Below are 17,556 nucleotides of genomic sequence, written 5' to 3'. Positions count from 1 at the left end.
AGTCTACAACCCTCTGCGGCCTCTAGTGATCCTGTGCATTGGAGCATCCATACCTGGCTGTGATGCAACCAGTCAGGATGCTCTCCACCATACATCGGTAGAAGTTTGTAAGAGTCTTTGGTGACATACCAAATCTCCTCAAAGCTCTGGCAGGAAACCAGAGCAGCTGAGCAAGCCCATGTAGTTGCAGTGAGAGCATGCAAACTCCACACTGGACAGCACCCAAGGTCAGGATTTTCTATGCACTTTTCAGAGTTTGTATCATGTCAAGTGCACTCTTGGGGATTAGATATGATTATGTTCCATGTTAAGAGCTTTCTTCTTGCAGATGATATGAGAGACTGTGCCACATGGAGCATGGCTTCCTTATGGATGATATCAGAGCTTGTACCAGGCTGTGTGCATCCTTGCAGATCAGATCAGATCATGTTCTGGATGGAGGATGACCATTTTTCAGGATGAGATTGGATCATATTTAACGTCCTCTGCATCTTTCCTCCAGATGATATGAAAGCTTGTACAAGCTGAACTCACCTTTCCCGAGGATGATATTAGAGCTTGTTCCACATTAACTGCAACCTTAGAGTCATCGAATCATGGAATTGCACAGTACAGAAATGGACCCTACAGCCCACGATGTGCATGATCATCTTTTTACCCAAATCCTATTTGTTCACACAAAGGCAGTATGTCCTAATGTGCTATGCCTAGGCTAACTGTCTGTCTAAATGCTTCTTAAATGTAATAACTGTATCTGATTCTACTACCTTCTCTGGCAGTGTGTTCCAGATATCAACCACTCTCTATGTAAAAAGAATTACCCCTCAGATCTCCTTTAAAACTCCTTCCCCTTTCACCCTAAACTTATGCACTTTTGTTTTTGATATCCCTACCATGGGACAAAGATTTTGACTATCTATGTCTTTCATAATCTTATACACTTCTATCAGGTCACGCCTCAGCTCCTTCACTCCAGGGAAAGCAAGCCCAGCCTATCAAATGTCTCCCCATAACTAAAATCTTGCAATCCAGGCAACATCCTGGAGAATCTCCTCTATGCTCTCTCTAGTACAGTCACATCCTTCCTATAGTGTGGTGACCAGGATTACATGCACACAATGCTCCAAGTGCGGCTTAATCAATGTTTTGTAAAGTTGCAATGTAATGTTGCAACTCTTACATTCTGTGCACTGAGCTATGAAGGCAATCATGCCGTATGCCTTCTTCACCACCCTGTTGACCTGTGCTACAACTTTCAGGGACTTAGACTCATAAGTCTGTCTGTTCATCAACATTTCTTAATGCCCTATCATTTAGTGTATATGTCCTATTTACTTTCCCAAAATGCATCACCTTGTGTTTGTTGGGATTAAATTCCATCTTTTAGTTCTCCAACCAACTTTCTGATCTGTATTCTGCTTTAGCCTTGTACAACTTTATTCGCCATTTACAACACCACCAATTCTGCAAGCTTACTAATCATCCCTCCTACGTTCACATTAAAGTCATTAATGTATTTCACTGAACAGCAAAGATCTCAGCACCATTCCCTAAGGTCACAGAGTTCCAAACAGAAACACATCCTTCAGTCACTACCCTCTGCCTCCTATCAGCAAGCCAATTTGGATCCAATTAGCCAGCTTGACTGCCTGCTTTTCTCCGCAGATGCTGCCTGGCCTGCTCAGTTCCTCCAGCATCATACTGTTTTTCATCTAGATTCCAGCATCTGCAGTCCTTTATTTCTCTGAGTGGCCTACTCTTGTTTCTAATCTGTATGCATTTTAGTTTTGTTAATTTCAATTGCTCCTCTCCCAAGGTTAATTCAGCTTGTTAATTTTGGACAGTTTGTCTTTACTTTCAGAACCCAGGTCATTGATATTTAGTAGAATTGGCCTGACAAATATCAATCTGTGGGACACTTCAGTCAATATTTCTCTTCCTCCCCACCTATCATCATTGCCTCGTATCACTCCTCCAATGAGTAAATGCTGTTCCCTTTCTAACCAATTTACAGTTCAATTTCAGGCTTTAATAATTTCCCACCAATGTGAAATCCTTTTCTTCAAGCCTTTGTTGAGTTCTTTGCACAATACATAATAATACACTCCACACACTGCTCAGAATGGCTTTTCCTTAAAGCAGTCAAGGACCACTCTGTGGGACTAAGCCCTTGCCTAGTCTCCTGTTCAGATGAGTTCTCAGCCCTTCCAAAGATATATTGTTATAGCAAAATTATTTCTGATGTGTAGAGATTACTCATGGGGAAGTTGTGCTCTTCATCTGTTTCACAGTTCAGATTTGTTGTTTCAAAATATTCGAGGCAAGGGGGTTGATCATCCTTATTCACTTAATTTTGGCATTGTTTTTAACTGGCCTAATTTAAAGAACACTCATTAAAATCTGTGAACGGATGTGCCTTAAGAAAACTGGGTTTCTGAGTGTAACATAGAGATTTATCCAATTACGCAAACAAATTTATTTTCCATTGACCATCACTTCATGGGACGATTTCAAGCAAATGTGTAAAGTCAACCAAGCAGATTAATTGTTGCCTATCTACGAATTTGATTTGCAGTTTGGAAGTATTGCATTTGTCCTTGCTTAAGTCTCCTGTACAGATGAATTCTCAGCCCATCCAAAGATGTATTGCTATAATAGAATTATTCATGGTATGTAGAGGTTACTTATGGGGAAGTTCTGCTTTTCATCAGGTATGCTGCTCTTCCTCCTGGTTAAAGCTACCCTATTGTAGCTATGAAAATTGAGTAGTGAAAGGTAAGCTCATCAAGAACAGTCACTGGCATTCTTTTTTATTTAATTTGGTTAAAACTGTTGTAGAACAAAACAAACCAGCAAATTAAAAAATTCATGAAGTCAAATATTCCATTTCAATGTATTTTTAAAAAATTCTTAATACAATCAAGGGATTATTTGAAATTTTGTTTTGTGGAGAACTATACTTTTCACTTGCTTTATTGGTCGAATTGGATATTTCAGAACAAAATTGGGTAGAATTGTTGGAGATTATTTTGATTATGGTAAACTGAATTGAAATGACAAATTTATTTTTGCCTCCCCAGTCTAAGAAAAAGAGGCACTGCTTTTCAGTGGAGGAACCCTTTGTGTACATTCTGTTATGCTATTGGCTGGATTAATTACAATCACTGTAATAGATTACTGAATTTAAAGTTTTATTTGGCAGTTTTAAACAAATCATGGAACCAAAGCACAACACATTATGCCCACAACAGTGCTGGTCATTTAACTGTAGCTGTGTACTCTAATACCATTTTCCTGCTGTGATAGACAGCAAGAAATTGTATCTTATTTTGGTTTGGTATAAGTCCCTGTTGCTGGATGGAGCTTTGAAGCTGGAAGTTATTTTTGTGCTGGTTATTATTTTTATCAAAGGTCCATTTTCCTACTGTAACATAATCTCTGAGAAGAGACCCAAAAAGCTGCAGGAAATGCACACGTGTCAGCTAAGGACGGTAAAATTCCTCTTCCGTGTCTTCTGTATCAAATGGGAACATTCTTAAATTGAATGATTTTTCATTAAATCAGTTATAACTGGATGTAAGCACTACAATCTTTTCAGCATAAGGTTAGACCTGAGCTACTTGTGCTGTACATAGCATCCATGTCAAATTCACTTGCTTCTTTACCTTTTTTAAGTTTAGGAGTTTCATTGAAACCAATGTAAGCACTTCTAAGAAACTGTTTGATCATTGAACACTTTACATTTTCATGTATTTGCTTCACAAAATTAGCTCATGAATAGTTTCTTGCAGATACGAACCTAAACTCCAAACACATTAAAAGCATTTATAACACAATTGTTCATTTCATTAGTAATTGGACAGCGCTGATAGATAAGACATTAAGATACCTGTCCTATTATTGAGAGAAATACATTGAAATACCAGAAATAGAATGCATGCTCTGATCAGGGAGGCTGTGGGCACAATTACTTTATTTCAAATCCTTCTGTGACACTGCAGGGGGAAAAAGGACTTTGAAACTTGAAAGGCTAGAGTTTGCTTTCAACCTCAAAAGCAAGGAGGCAAGGGCTCTGAAATTTGCTCAGTACTCCCAATTCACCATTAGCCTGTTTCTTCCTTTAGCCTCAAGGCATTCTACACTATTTGAAAAGACGTTAAGAAATTCAATCACAATAGAAGGCCGAGTTTTGAACTTGTTTCAGTTGGTGCATTGTGGTTTGGTCTTCGGGCTTTGTGTGGGGTGAATTGAACTGAGCAACCATTGGAAACTGAAAAAAAAGGTGAATGAACCGCCTGTGTGCAGACACAAATCTTGGCAGAGCAAAGCCTGCCCTTCCTTGATCTTTGCATATGCAATGTATTGGAGGCTGCTTGTGGCAGAGTGTGAAGCACAGCCCATGCTAAAGTCAATACAGAGCACTTGGTTTAATGTGCAATTCTTGTTGAGTTTGTCCTGTAATTGAAGCTGCTGTTGACCCTTTCTTGGGGACCATTTGTAAAACCATTTATTCTGCATAAACTGAAATAATAAACCTTTTTTCCGTTAGGCCGATTGTGATGGTGTGACATTAGTTTGATTTAATGATTAGCCGCCTGACCTCTGAGCTCCGGAGAGCTGCTTAAATAGAGAATAAGTTCACTAGGAGGCACACTGGTAGAATACTAATGAGCTGGTTAAACTTTGCATGGCACCAATCAGTTTTTTTTCTGAATTACTCTAATGGGAGAGGCTTTGTATGTGAGAGAGATTACAGAGGATTGCCCTCACGCCAGACATTTTCAAACGAGACCGACTGGCTCCGAGTAGTACATTTTTTTGGACTGAGCTAGAAGTAACGTTAAAGCTTTCTGTCTGTATCTCCCAACACCTACCTGAGGCATACTTGTGCAGGATCATTGCAAACCTGTGCTATTGATCTATTTGTGAAACACAAAGCATTTTGGAGCAAGAATAAAAATGTACACCCTTTTGATGACTAAATCCCAGGAATACATACATTTTCAATGCTTTAGTTAGATTATTGAGTTTACCGTGTTGTATGCTACGTTACTGCTGATGTTCAGCAAACTATAATAAGACTTGAAGGTTTTAAGTGTTTTGGCTTGTTTTTGCCAAAGTGTTATTCTTTCCAGTTGTTCAGTGACTGTTTGCATCTCTGAAGCTGTACAACTACACTTGTTGCCATGCCGTATTGTATATTTCATTTGCAAAATTGACTTGGTACAGTCTGTCAATGTTTGTTCCTAAGTGTGTTGAACAATTTGGCTCAATTGATGATGATGTTTATGCTCTGTTCTTGTACTCATTAGTTTTAAGTTTTTGTTAGGAAATCTACTTGTGTTCTGCACCAGATTATTAAATATCTAATCTGTGTGCAAGACAAATTACATTCAAAGTCCATTTTGAATGTGAAATATTGTTTGTGTGAGAGTGAAGCTTCAAGACCCTCGCAAAGGGAATTATTTTGTTATAATTTTCCTGAAAGAAAGAGGGAATAATAAGGGATTCCTTGGCCAGCACTTATAAAAAGAGCATTTCATATGGTAGGAAATGAGACTGATGTATCTAGCTAGAGGTTGGCCCTGAGCAGACTGACACTGCATCCTCCCTCACACTTTATTTTCCATTTCCTTCTTCTTTTCTGTACTACTTGCAACTCTCTTATTATTCCCACAGTACAGCCTTTTGTCTCAGAGATCATAAAATCATACTTTCCCCTTCTCATCATCTTCCGTCTATTCATATTCTTTCTCATCCAAAAATTATAGCAGGAGCAAGTGCCTCACTATTTATCTGTTATCGAAGGGGAGTCCATATATTCTCAGTCAGTGTTACTCCTGTTATATCTGGGTACCTGACATCTGCACTAGCAAATCTGATCTCGGTTAGTGGTGCTCCTGCTTGTGCTGCTGAAGTTTATATCATAACAACTTTGCTTTTAATTTCAAAAAATATCAGGACAAAGTGCATCACTCGTGTTAATTCTTTTATTTGTTCATGGGATGTGGACATTGCTGGAATTGTCTACCGTAATGGCATCTGAACTTAGGGTACACCACATTGGTGGGTCTGCAGTTATGTGTAGGCCGGAACAAGTCAGGATGGCAGATTTCCATCCCTGAAAGGCAGTAGAGAACCGGATGGGTTCTTACGACAGTCTTGCAGCTTCATGGTCAGACACAAGTAAACAGACATGCTGGAAAAGTCAACCATGTCAGGTGGACATGTACACACAGGCATTGTTGGAAGCATACATGTGAACACAAGCCTGCGCAGGCAAGACAGTCAGAGACATCTATATCAAGAAATATCAAGTAATCTGAGTGCACTTCAGGAAGGAAATATGTCTTAAATTCTTAAGCTAACTGTGTACATCGAGGCAGAGAAGAGAATTTGCATTTTCTAAAGGATCAACACAATACCTGTTCAGCAGTGACTTATACTGGGTACAAGTAAAACATAAGGATGTTCCTGTTTATTCTAAAACTGAATGCTGGTTAAATTTCTGTATAAAAGTTAATATTAAATAAGAATATGTTTATGCAGCATCGCAATTTTAGGTCAATAGCAAGAATAAAAATTGTTCTTCTTTTGGCAGGTAAACAGTATCTATTTTGCACTGTTGCAGTGATTCTGATTTGTGGAGTGTTTCCTTCTTCTAGATGATGAAAGTCCTGGCACGTATCACAGAGAAAGAAGAAACGCAATTGCAATGCAGCCACACACTGGTGGACAGAGCTTGAGCAAAATCGGTGAAGAGCCATCAACCTCCAGTGAAGACAGAGCTTCTCTAATAAAGAAGGAAATTCATGGGTCTTTGTCACATATACCTGAGCCTTCTATCCCATACCGTGGGGCACTTTTTACAATGGATCCAAGAAATGGCTATATGGACCCACACTATCGTAAGTATGGCCTCAATACTCTTCAGTTATAAACGACCAAAGATGTTAATATGCATTTTGCGTAAAGATGTTTTTGACTATACCCCATCTCATGGGTATAACTGACTGCTAAGCTTGTCTACCAGGGGATTGACCCGAGTAAACTATCGCTAATTTGATTGGCCAGGAAAGATTAGGAAAGTTCAGGAAATCTTGTTTAAAGCAGTTGCAAGAGTTTGAGCTGTTTCAGTTATCCATTAGACGAATGTGTGCTGTCTTGCTAAAAGACCATCATGTCCTCACTAATTCCATCACCTCTCTTTCTTGAAGCATAAATTTGGTCTTACTGTTCATTAGTCTTTAGAGAATGTATTCAAAGATAGTACCTGCAGTCCTCATATGATAAACTTATTCATTTTTTTATCTGTTAAAATGTTTGCTGTGTGATTCAGAATAAACTTCTTAAGTAAATCAAGTTAAATGAAGCTGGTTCAATTCATGTTGATGGATTATTTAATTTACACAATAGTCTGAGTCCTTTTATATTTAATTAATGTCCACTACTTCACTTCATATTTAAAATATAAGCAATGTTAGGTTTCTCAAAACAGCCAGCCACCCATTACAGAGATGAAACCACTCATGACAGATTTCCTCTCCTCAGTAAAAACATGATATACACAAAGTAAAAATCACAGCTGGTTGTAATTTGAATATAAAATTAATATTTAGCACATCCTTGACAAAAAAAGATCTAAGGTTTGGCTGAGAGGAGCATCCTTGCTGTAAGTTCAAGATGGATTATACTTGAACAGCAAGTTTGGTGTTAATACAGCTTTAAGCTAGAGAGAAATCTTTGAATAAGAATTCTTCTTGGGTTTAAAGCTGTAATAGAGTAAGAGGGCAGTGATGAGATTGCTAAGATTTGAATATTAACATTTCTGAATTTGAATGTAGGTTTTTTTTGTGATGGTCACATCATTAGTTTAATTGTGAGAATGACAAAATCTTAATGTTTAACACAGTGATGAAGTAGATTCAACTGGTAATGAGAAACTTCATGTACAAGTTACACTAACATAGAGTTTGCACGGGGACAGTATTAAATCCCACTGCATTTTAGTTACTTCTGTACATGGTGGTGTGGGGGTGAGCAAGAAAAAGAAGTAAGGGACACCAAAGAGTTGCACTCGTGTCTGTCCCATGACCCCTGCTTGTTTTTTTTCTCCCCTGTCTGATATTTTATTGCAAGGTGCATTGTTTTCTTGATTTGCAAAATCATACTGAATCATTCATCAGAGCTGAGGGAAAAGGGTATCTAAGTTTGGGTACCTTTTCTGGAAGGGGGAATCAGAATCTTTAAAGTGTAAGTGCAAAACTTTCTTCTGCATGTGTGCCTTGCTAATGGTTTTAGTTTGCTTATGGTTTTAGTTTGAGAATTCTAATCTATGGTTACTTAAAAAGAATTGATGAAAGAGTGTGCAACCCATGAATTAAACATGAATTAGTGCCTCAATATACTGTTTCTTGCACAAAGTAAAATTACAAGTCTTTGAATTACTCATAATTGACTGTTCTGTCTTCCTTACTAATCAAATTCTTGTAGAGGAAGTATGAACACAACAAATCAGAAGGTAACGCACCATTTGAATTAGTTTAGCACATGTGAAATAATTTGTGGTGTTTATTCTGCATTTATCTGATATAATAATGATGTATTTTCTATTATCTGGACATTGGATTGCACTCTTTATCGGTGTACTAAAGCATGGCACTGTTTAGTGCTATTTCCAAATTTGGTTCCTTGTAGAAAGTTGCAAATTTCAGCCTGAAACAGAGTTCTGCCCACAAGCAAATGCTAACCAGGTCCTATGTGATTCCTAATGGGACCTCACCCAATTTCAATCATCTCCTGACACTTTGATGTGCAGCATTCAGAAAAGAATGTTAGAGAAAGCAGCAACATACACTTTGGCTGCCATTGTAGAGACAGAGGCTGCAAGAGAGAGTGGGAGACCACTGCCACACATGCAAAGGGGCATGCAAGTTTAGGACAACAAGATACATGCAATGAGATCCACCAAACTTACTAGAATATGAGCCAGGCTGGAGGTGACCACTGTCATTTCCATCAGCTGTGCAAATCCCCAGGCAATGGAGAAATTCATGATCTCACGAGAGACCTGCATACCATTGTTTAAACCTGCAAGTGGACATCCTCACAGGAAAGGTTTTTATGTGGGTCTAAGTTCTTCAAGTAAGCTGCTACTCCTCTGGAACATCACCATGACAAGAAAGTTGAGAGTCAACTTGACTGCGGCATTATCAGAGAGAGGAGTATACGAATGAGTGCGTGGTTGATGTTTTTCCTACAGTGATGACAGCTTGGAGAATCTGAGCCTGCAAGTAGATTGCTCATCAGAGACGTTTGGGTGGGATGTGGTGTCTGTAAGGACTTTGCGGAACTGGGCTTCTTGGAGATGGGCACAACTTTGCCTCCTGCCCCAAGGTCTCCAACTCACTTTGGAGGGCCAGTCATTGTCATAATGATACCTCCTATAACGAGTGCTGCTAGGTATCTCAGCAGCTGAAAGTTGGAGAAAGCAATCCCTGACAGTTTAACACACACTGTTGACTTTGGATGGGGTATTAATAGCCAAAAGTGAGTTTTGATGGTCTGCAGTTCAGTCTCTTGATGTTAGCAGGGTGCCCTGTTAAGTAATGAAGAAAGCAAGAAAACCATACGATATGTTAATAATTCGACTGAGACAGTTCCGTGGCAATCATAATATGGAACTTTGAGCTCCATTTTATGTTGATATGGACAACAGTTAACATTATGTGAATAATAACACCATTTGCTGTGTGGCTGAAGATGGAAGAATGTCAAATGCACTAGAGTGCTTTGTGCACCAGAGTGCCAGTTCCACTTTCATACCTGGTGTTATTTCATCTCAAAATCATCTCCAGCAGAATCAGTTCCAGGTATCTCCAAGTCAAAATTAGATTGTGCAGAGTACAAGAAATGAGGGCAACACAATCCATTTTCTAGGCCTGGGTGTCGTAAGCTAAATCACTAGATTTCAATTACCAGACATGTTTCTAATCAACATACAGAGGCACACGGAAGGGACTGATCTGGTGGTTTCTACACTAGCCAGAAGGTTTATTATCTGAAGGTGAAAGGTCATTGGACAGATGACGGATTAGCCAAGACAGCTGATTAGTGCAGGTTTTAGCATCCAGAGTGCCATGGATGAAAGCAGGTTTGATTGACTCATTAGCTTGGCAGCAAAGTGGAATACACAATTTATAGGGCTTGATCAAAGGACTCTAAGTGTAGATCCAAGTACTAAAGTTAGTGCACAGAGCCATTTTATTCTTCTTACTGGCCCATCGGACACAGTGCCACAATGGTGTCTTATAATTTAAAATTTTATCAGTTCAGAAGTTGTAAATGGGTTTTTGTAAATCAATGCCTTGGAGGACAGGTACAAAGAGATTATTGCTGTTAATGTTTCCACCAGTTTGGAATCAATTTTAGGACTTGGTGCTGCTGGTACAGAGCTTAAGTTTAATTAATGGAGAATCATGAGTTTCTGTAGAGAGAAACATATGAATTTTCATCACTGAATCCATCTATTTGGTAATTTATTTTCCCAAATGCAAACCATTTACTTGTTCTTCTGAAATTAGTAACTCTTGTTGGCACAGATCCAACTGCACCAGAACCTGTCCAAAGGGCTCTTCTACGATTGAGGTGAATCGTGGCTGGGTATTCAATCATAGATATTATCACATCTTAACTTAATACACACCTTTTCGCATTCCAGCAGAGGCTTGTGTTTGTTCCAGTAGAAACCAAGAGTTTTCCATCAGAGGATCCAAGACTCACACTTTCTATCTTCCAATGGTGATTGTTTTTTCTTCCCTTTTCATTATCCTATTTAAGCTTATCAAGCTCACACCAGAGGAGCTGTTTCTGAAAGCCTCAGGAACGTGGCTATTACGTGGTCAGAGACTCTTCCAAAAAAGATGTCAAGGGTTCTGTAATGAGTTCGGTAGATTTCAAAGTGAACCACTATTTTCAGTCTAGCTCATTGTACTTTCTTTGTCAGGCAGGGTGAGTCTCGGTGAAGAGACCTCCCAAACTGCAACTATTTCACAATTTATCCTAAGGAATAACACATTTTGTCTGTACCTAATCTTATTTTCACCAAAAATATTTTTTGCGGCTCAACAGTGAAACATTAAAAAGTTCCTGTCGTGGATGTCCAGGTTCAACCACAAGAAAGATAAGGTGGTGAACCTGCTCTCACTGTTCTTGGATTGCACATTACCAAAGGGACAGGTGCATGGAAATGAGTACAAGTAATACTTGTGTTTCTGCATTTATCTTTTCCAGGCTGGTATTTGTGTTTCTACGCTTGTCCTTTTTACAGTGCTGTTTATGCAGTCACACCTCTTTTGAATTTGTATTCAGATGTATGTTATAAGGTTTTATTCATGTATGCCTCCACTTAGCTCCTTTTAAGATGTTATTTCTGTATCCATGTTTATGTCCTTTTTAAGATAACAATCAGAAACGTTGGTTGTATGGTATTCATTATCTGCTTTATTGTAGCATTAATGCTGGTGTTTGTTCCAAACTTTGACAATCTGGTGATAATTTCCAGATCATGCAAAGAAATCAGTTAAAGTTGTTAAATTACTTTCCTTTGCTCCTGAGTGCATTGTCTGATTTGTAGTGGTTCGGACCCATGTGTCAATGACTTATGCTGTTAAATGGAAAACACGATGATGCTGGAGGAACTCAGCAGGCCAGGCAGCATCCGTGGAGAAAAGCAGGCGGTCAACGTTTCGGGTCAGGACCCTTCCTCAGGACTGAAGATAGGAAAAGGGGAAGCCCAGTATATAGGATGGAAAAGCAGAGCAGTGATAGGTGGACAAAAGAGGGGAGGTGGGATGGGCACAGGGTGGCGATAGGTAGATGTAGGTAAGAGATAGTGATAGGCAGGTGCGGGGGAGGAGGGGAGAGCAGATCCACCGGGGGATGGGTCAAAGGGAAGGAGAGAGAGGGAAAAAAGAGTAGGAAAAAAAGAGAGAGAGGCTTGGAAAGGGAAGAAGAAGCATAGTGCAAGGAAGGTCACATGGCAAATTGAGCACATGGTCAAAGAGCCATTATGCTGTTAATATTTTTTGGAAAGAGGAGATGATCCTTGTCTTTTTAAAGAAAAATTTCCCATTCTCAACAAATTTAATAATAGTATTTCAATATATTTGAAACTGGGACTGTTCTATATCATTTATTCTAAAGTGGCTTCAATTTTATTGCTCTTTGATATCAGTCATGGAAGACTATTGCCCAATAGTGGGCAGGAGAGAAATTCCTGTGACTGGTGTAAGCTAAGGTTATAATGCATGGTGTTCACTCTTATTCAAACAGGGCAACATATTTTGTCGATTAGCTTTAGTAAAATAACTCCTGAGGAGACGGCATCTTACAAGAGCTTAGTTTCATGCCCATTGACCTTGGTGCTGTTTAAAGGGGAATGAGAGTGTGAAAGATAACCAGAAGAAGTGTAATGTTTTGCTATGACAAATATATTGATGACCCTTGACTTTGTGCTGTACCTCTTAAATCTGTCACAGCTGTGGATTATACCATTCAGACAATACTGCACTGTTTGCAAAGAACACTCTCATTTCTGTGATGGAGTGATTTTTTTTCTCTTATGTAATATGCTAACACCTGCAGGTATAACCACCTGGCTGTCAGTCTCCTGATGTAGTACTATTTAGAAATCTGTTGTTGCAGAATTCTTTTGAAGAACTTTTTTGCTTGCCATAGCAAAAATAATTATGACGGTAAAGACATTTTTAGATGTCTATATTTTGCGATCCCTTGGGAGTGGTTATGAAATGAAGACCCACAGCTTTTACATGCTGATCCTCTTCTGCTCCAAATCAAGGCTGGAGATCCACAAATAACCGCTGCAAGGTAAGGTATTGCCTCTGTTTTTGTGTGGATGTCCATTAGCAGCTCACAAGACCGACAAAAGTTGATCTCTGCACTAAGGCTATAGTTTATGTTTGAGGGTGTCGTCTGTGGGGATGGGGATATCCATGAGGGTGAGAAGATGGGAAGAGTGAACACCACAAGTGAACCAAAACTGTGCACAATACTGCAGATGCAGCCTCAACAACACCCTGTACAATCGTAACAATACTATTTCAAGACTCCAACCCCTTTGCATGAAAGTTGATTTGACTTCTTAACTACTTGAGCACCAGCCTGGCAACTTTTTGCAAAAAGCATAAGAATGCCTAGATCCCTCTTTATTCCGATTTACAATCTCTCTTCGTTTAGATAATAGTCTTCCTTTCATTCTTCTTACAAAGTGCATGGCCTCACACTTTTCTCCATTTGCCAAATTTTCACCCACTTACACAACCATTATTTTCCTGCAAAATCCAAATATGCTCATCATGGCATGCCCTCCCGCCTATTTTCATATCACTGGCAAGCTTGGATACCTTAAACTCCACTCCCTCCTCCACTTTTTTTAATATCCTCCACTTTTTTAATAAATAGTGCCAGTGACACTCTTTTGTAATGTTTTAAGTGAACTATTGCACTGCACATCCACCAGCAAGTTTACAGGTAAAGGACATTTTGATGGTTATTACACAGTGCACAACTAGGCCCATACAGTCATAGTGCAATATTATTTCCTGCATGTGGTAGAACTGATGTTTACATTCATTATTTTGTTGTGACATCTTATTTTATTTGGTATATGAAATCTTTTTTATTTCCTCTATCTTATTAAGATCCTTTGAAATCTGGGTTGCTGTCTGGAACAGCTGAGGTTTAGATGCACAGGAATGAATAATTGTCTGACCAACTTGTATATCTCGGAGGTCAGCAGTTCAGCAAATGGCTCAGAGGAATTGGGGGACAGGGTGGATTGTAGCAGGGAAATGGGAAGGAAGAGTGGGAGTCTTGAATGAACCAGGGCACATTTTCAGTGAGCCACTGTACGAATGCCAAACTGAAGGCCCTGGGGGATGATGCGAAATGCAAATCTGGAATGATATTGGAATTAGGAAGGAATGAGGTATGTTTAGGAAAAAGGTCAGTCTGTTCCAAAACATAGCTGCACTTTGAGTTACAATGATGAGAAAAACACATTGCTATTACATTTGTATTTTTAGTAAATTGAATGCTGTGGGTTTTCTTTGGCATGATATCTCTGTATCAGAGTTCAGTGACATTGTTATATGGTTGTATATTAGAAAATGAGTCTTGAATGCAATTTTGAATAATGTACAGGACCTTCCTGAATTGCAGAAGGGTCATTAGCCAGATGAAAGATTAACTTGCCTATTATCACTGTTCAAATTAAATCAAATGAGGCTAAGTTGCCTGTGAACCACATACTTAATGTATAAATTGTTATTTTAAAAGTGAGCATTTTTGGTTTTTAATGAACAATAAAAAGATGCTTCTCCTTGTCTTATACTGTTGAATACTTTAAATATACTGGCTGAGAAATCTATCTTTTATTTTGTACTATTTTCCCATTTAACATGAAGGCTCTTCCAGCTTTGGTTATCATTTGAAACAAAGTACTGCTCCCAGTAATCACTGGGGGATGCAGAATGACCAGGTTTTTTACGTGCTGCACAACATCTCCTTTCACTTAGTAATTTCAGAACAAGGCCACCAAACAGTTAAAAGAACGAACAATCCATTCAAAGCATAATTGTGCCTCACTGCCAGTAGAATCTAATGCATAAACTGATTTCTGGATTTATTATTCTGTTTGTAGATTCCAATGGCATTTATTGTTGTTACATTTTAGACCATCAGTGGGGTTGTTCTTTCAAAGGATGAGGTTTTACAATCTGCAATTGACAAAGATCTGTACAGTGGTGTGTATAGTTCTTTTTCTTTAAGTGTTGACATCAAGAATACCTGCAGAAGATGTCCAATAATGTAGATACCCCGATTTACATTTAGGATTGTATAATTGGCTGTAATCAATTGTACAACCCCCCATCCTGTCTCCCTCCACCACTTTGTCCCACAGCACATTTAGTGACTTTGTTGCTGCTGTGAGATAGACATATCTTCATTCTTTCTTTACAAAAAAATCTGAGCTCTTTTTTCTCCTATCTGTAAACATGCATGAGTTGAGTTTGGAAAACTTCCAGTGATGGTGCGTGGATTGGTTAGCAAGAAGCTTCCTCAATGGAGATGTGTGAAACAAGTCAGTTTCCCTTCAGGTGGAGTATCCCATCTGGCAGCCCACTTGGGGCGAGTGGTCCGCAATTGTGGTTTAAAGGGGATTTGAATATGTCGGCATAGCACTTTTCCTGTTGATCAACAGTCTGTTCTGGCCCATTCGTGCTGGATGACATCCATTTCATTGTTATTACATTTGGAAGGGGATGGGACAATGTATTTTGGGGTGAATATTTAACCTTCTGACTTCCCAAAATCTTTCCACAAGACACCAGCCAGATATGTAATGGAATATTATCCAGTTGTCTGGATGCATAAAGATCCAGCAACATTCAAGAAGGTGAACATCAGCTTGGATAAAGGTCCCTGTTTGACTGGTATGCCATCCACCACATTCAGCATTCACACCTAGCAGCACACGTATGCTGTGAATGCATTGTGTTTCAGGTAACACAAGCACCCACAGTTGGCTGTCATATTTTCTAATGACATAGAAGTCTTGTTAGTTGATCACGTCAAAATAAGTCTATGACATTCAACAGTAAGCCTATCATCTGAAGCAGCACCATTGCTTGATAGTTTCTCATGCTTCAGTGACTAATATCACAGCTGGAATGTATGTAAGGCCATCAGCTGGAAGTTCATGAAGGGGGTAAGCTGTCTAGTGAGGGATGCTTTTAAAAATATGTGAATTGTCTCTCATTGTTCCATGACACATAAATGTCGTCCGTTAATACTGTTTCTATACCTGGCATGAAGTTGCGCTTCTGCAGGAGTTAGGAACCTGATTTCCAGGCAATTCGTCTTTCAGAAGTTTGTGTTCTACAAAGCTGAAATCCCATAAACTGAATAAACTTAAACACACTTGTGTTGCTGCATGTCGATGTTTCTCCCCTCACATGCTGCTGAGAACACGTGATTACATAACTTCAACAACATCCAGGAAATCAAATTTCTTACACTTGCTGGTCACTTATTCTTTCAAGATGGGACCATGCCTTTCAAGTTTCTGCAAGCAGAACTGTTGGTCAATGACTTCTGTCATTAGTCTAACCACTTCTTCTTCTTAAGCGGTTCCTCAGGATCAAGGATGACTTGCTTCCACTCCGGTTTTGTGGTTCTGGGTTGGCTAATGTGGGATCTACAGATGGGGTAGGAGCTGTCTGACGGGATTCAGAGGTGGGTTATTTGTAAAGTGGTGTCCTTCTTCTACCGCTGATGTAGGGCTTCTGTCTGCTCCTAATGCAAGGCCTCGAGGTTCTCAATACCTTTCAGAAGTGGCTGTATTGGCTTGGAATGGTAACTGTTCAACGTTGGACAACATCGCCCAAAGTACCAGAACATATTTTAATATCCACTTTTCTGAGCAGCAATGGCTTATTGATAAGGTGACTCTCATAGATGTAGATGAGATTATAGGCAAGGTGTGCGGCTTGGGAACATGCCCGAGCTGGGGGTCAGGAACATAGGCTAGGTATGTGGCCAGAGCCAGTAATAAGTAACACGGCTTGGTGTGCAGAGAGAGCTGGGCTTGGGACATGGTAGTGTTTGGGGGTTGTTGGCTGGGTGAGAAGTGAGGAGTTAAATAGTGAGCAAGGATTGGTGTATGTATGCCCAAACGTGTGTATTATGTGTGCTTGCAATTAAGTCAGTACACACATGACAGATGACACTTGTGCCTGTACCCAACTTCACGTGTGAGCATTAATACCCATGCAGCAGAGCCTGGTTTCTAATGGTTACGCCTTCCCTTGCGACTGGATCAAGATTCTGGGAAGTCCGAGCAATGTAGTTCTGCAACGGCTGCCTTGTGTTAAAAGGAGCCACAGACAGGAAACTTCCACTCCACATTATGAAGTTCAGCACCTGGAATGTTAGGACCCTCATGGACAATCCCAACAGTGGCAGACCTGAACATCACTCTATCAGGGCTTAGGAGCTCAGATACTTTGACATCAAGGTCACTGAGTGAGACACATTGGGAACAAGGTGGTAGCTTCACATTCTTGCAGAGGGACAAACTGGAAGAGGAACATCGTCTTTATGGAGTGAGCTTTGCCATGAAGAGTGAGTTAGTCCAATGTCTCAGTGACTTGCCTGCTTAATCAATGAATGCCTTATGACCCTTTGGCTCACTCCCCCATGGATTCAGCATACTACTGCAATAGTGCATTGGCCCCAAACAGGAAGCATCAGCTGAGGCTAAGGAGGACGTCTACCCTGACCTTGAGAAAACATTGGTATACGTCCCAAAGAGAGACAAGTTGATCCTTCTGAGCAACTTCAGTACCAGGGTGGGAAGGGATGATTGGCACGGAATGAGTAGGGAGGACTAATTCTTGATAAAATGTTTGGAGTTTAGTCTCGTTGTAATGAACATCCTGATCTGTTAGAGGATCGAGAACAAGATGTCGTTGG

General features: G+C 39.7%; 1 protein-coding gene across 1 annotated transcript in view; it reads left to right on the top strand.

Annotated features, from left to right (window-relative positions):
* gli3 (GLI family zinc finger 3) overlaps nt 1–17,556 on the top strand; it is a 365,376-nt gene that overhangs the window by 128,017 nt on the left and 219,803 nt on the right. Inside the window, exon 3 of the mRNA XM_052022712.1 lies at nt 6,666–6,908. Coding sequence (XP_051878672.1) covers nt 6,666–6,908 — 243 coding nt within the window. The remainder of the gene's footprint in view (nt 1–6,665; nt 6,909–17,556) is intronic.

This window comes from Pristis pectinata, chromosome 9, assembly GCF_009764475.1.
Source record: "Pristis pectinata isolate sPriPec2 chromosome 9, sPriPec2.1.pri, whole genome shotgun sequence".
Classification (NCBI taxonomy): Eukaryota; Metazoa; Chordata; class Chondrichthyes; order Rhinopristiformes; family Pristidae; genus Pristis; species Pristis pectinata.
The sequence above is the reverse complement of the archived record's forward strand: the minus strand, read 5'-3'. Positions and strand labels throughout refer to the sequence as shown.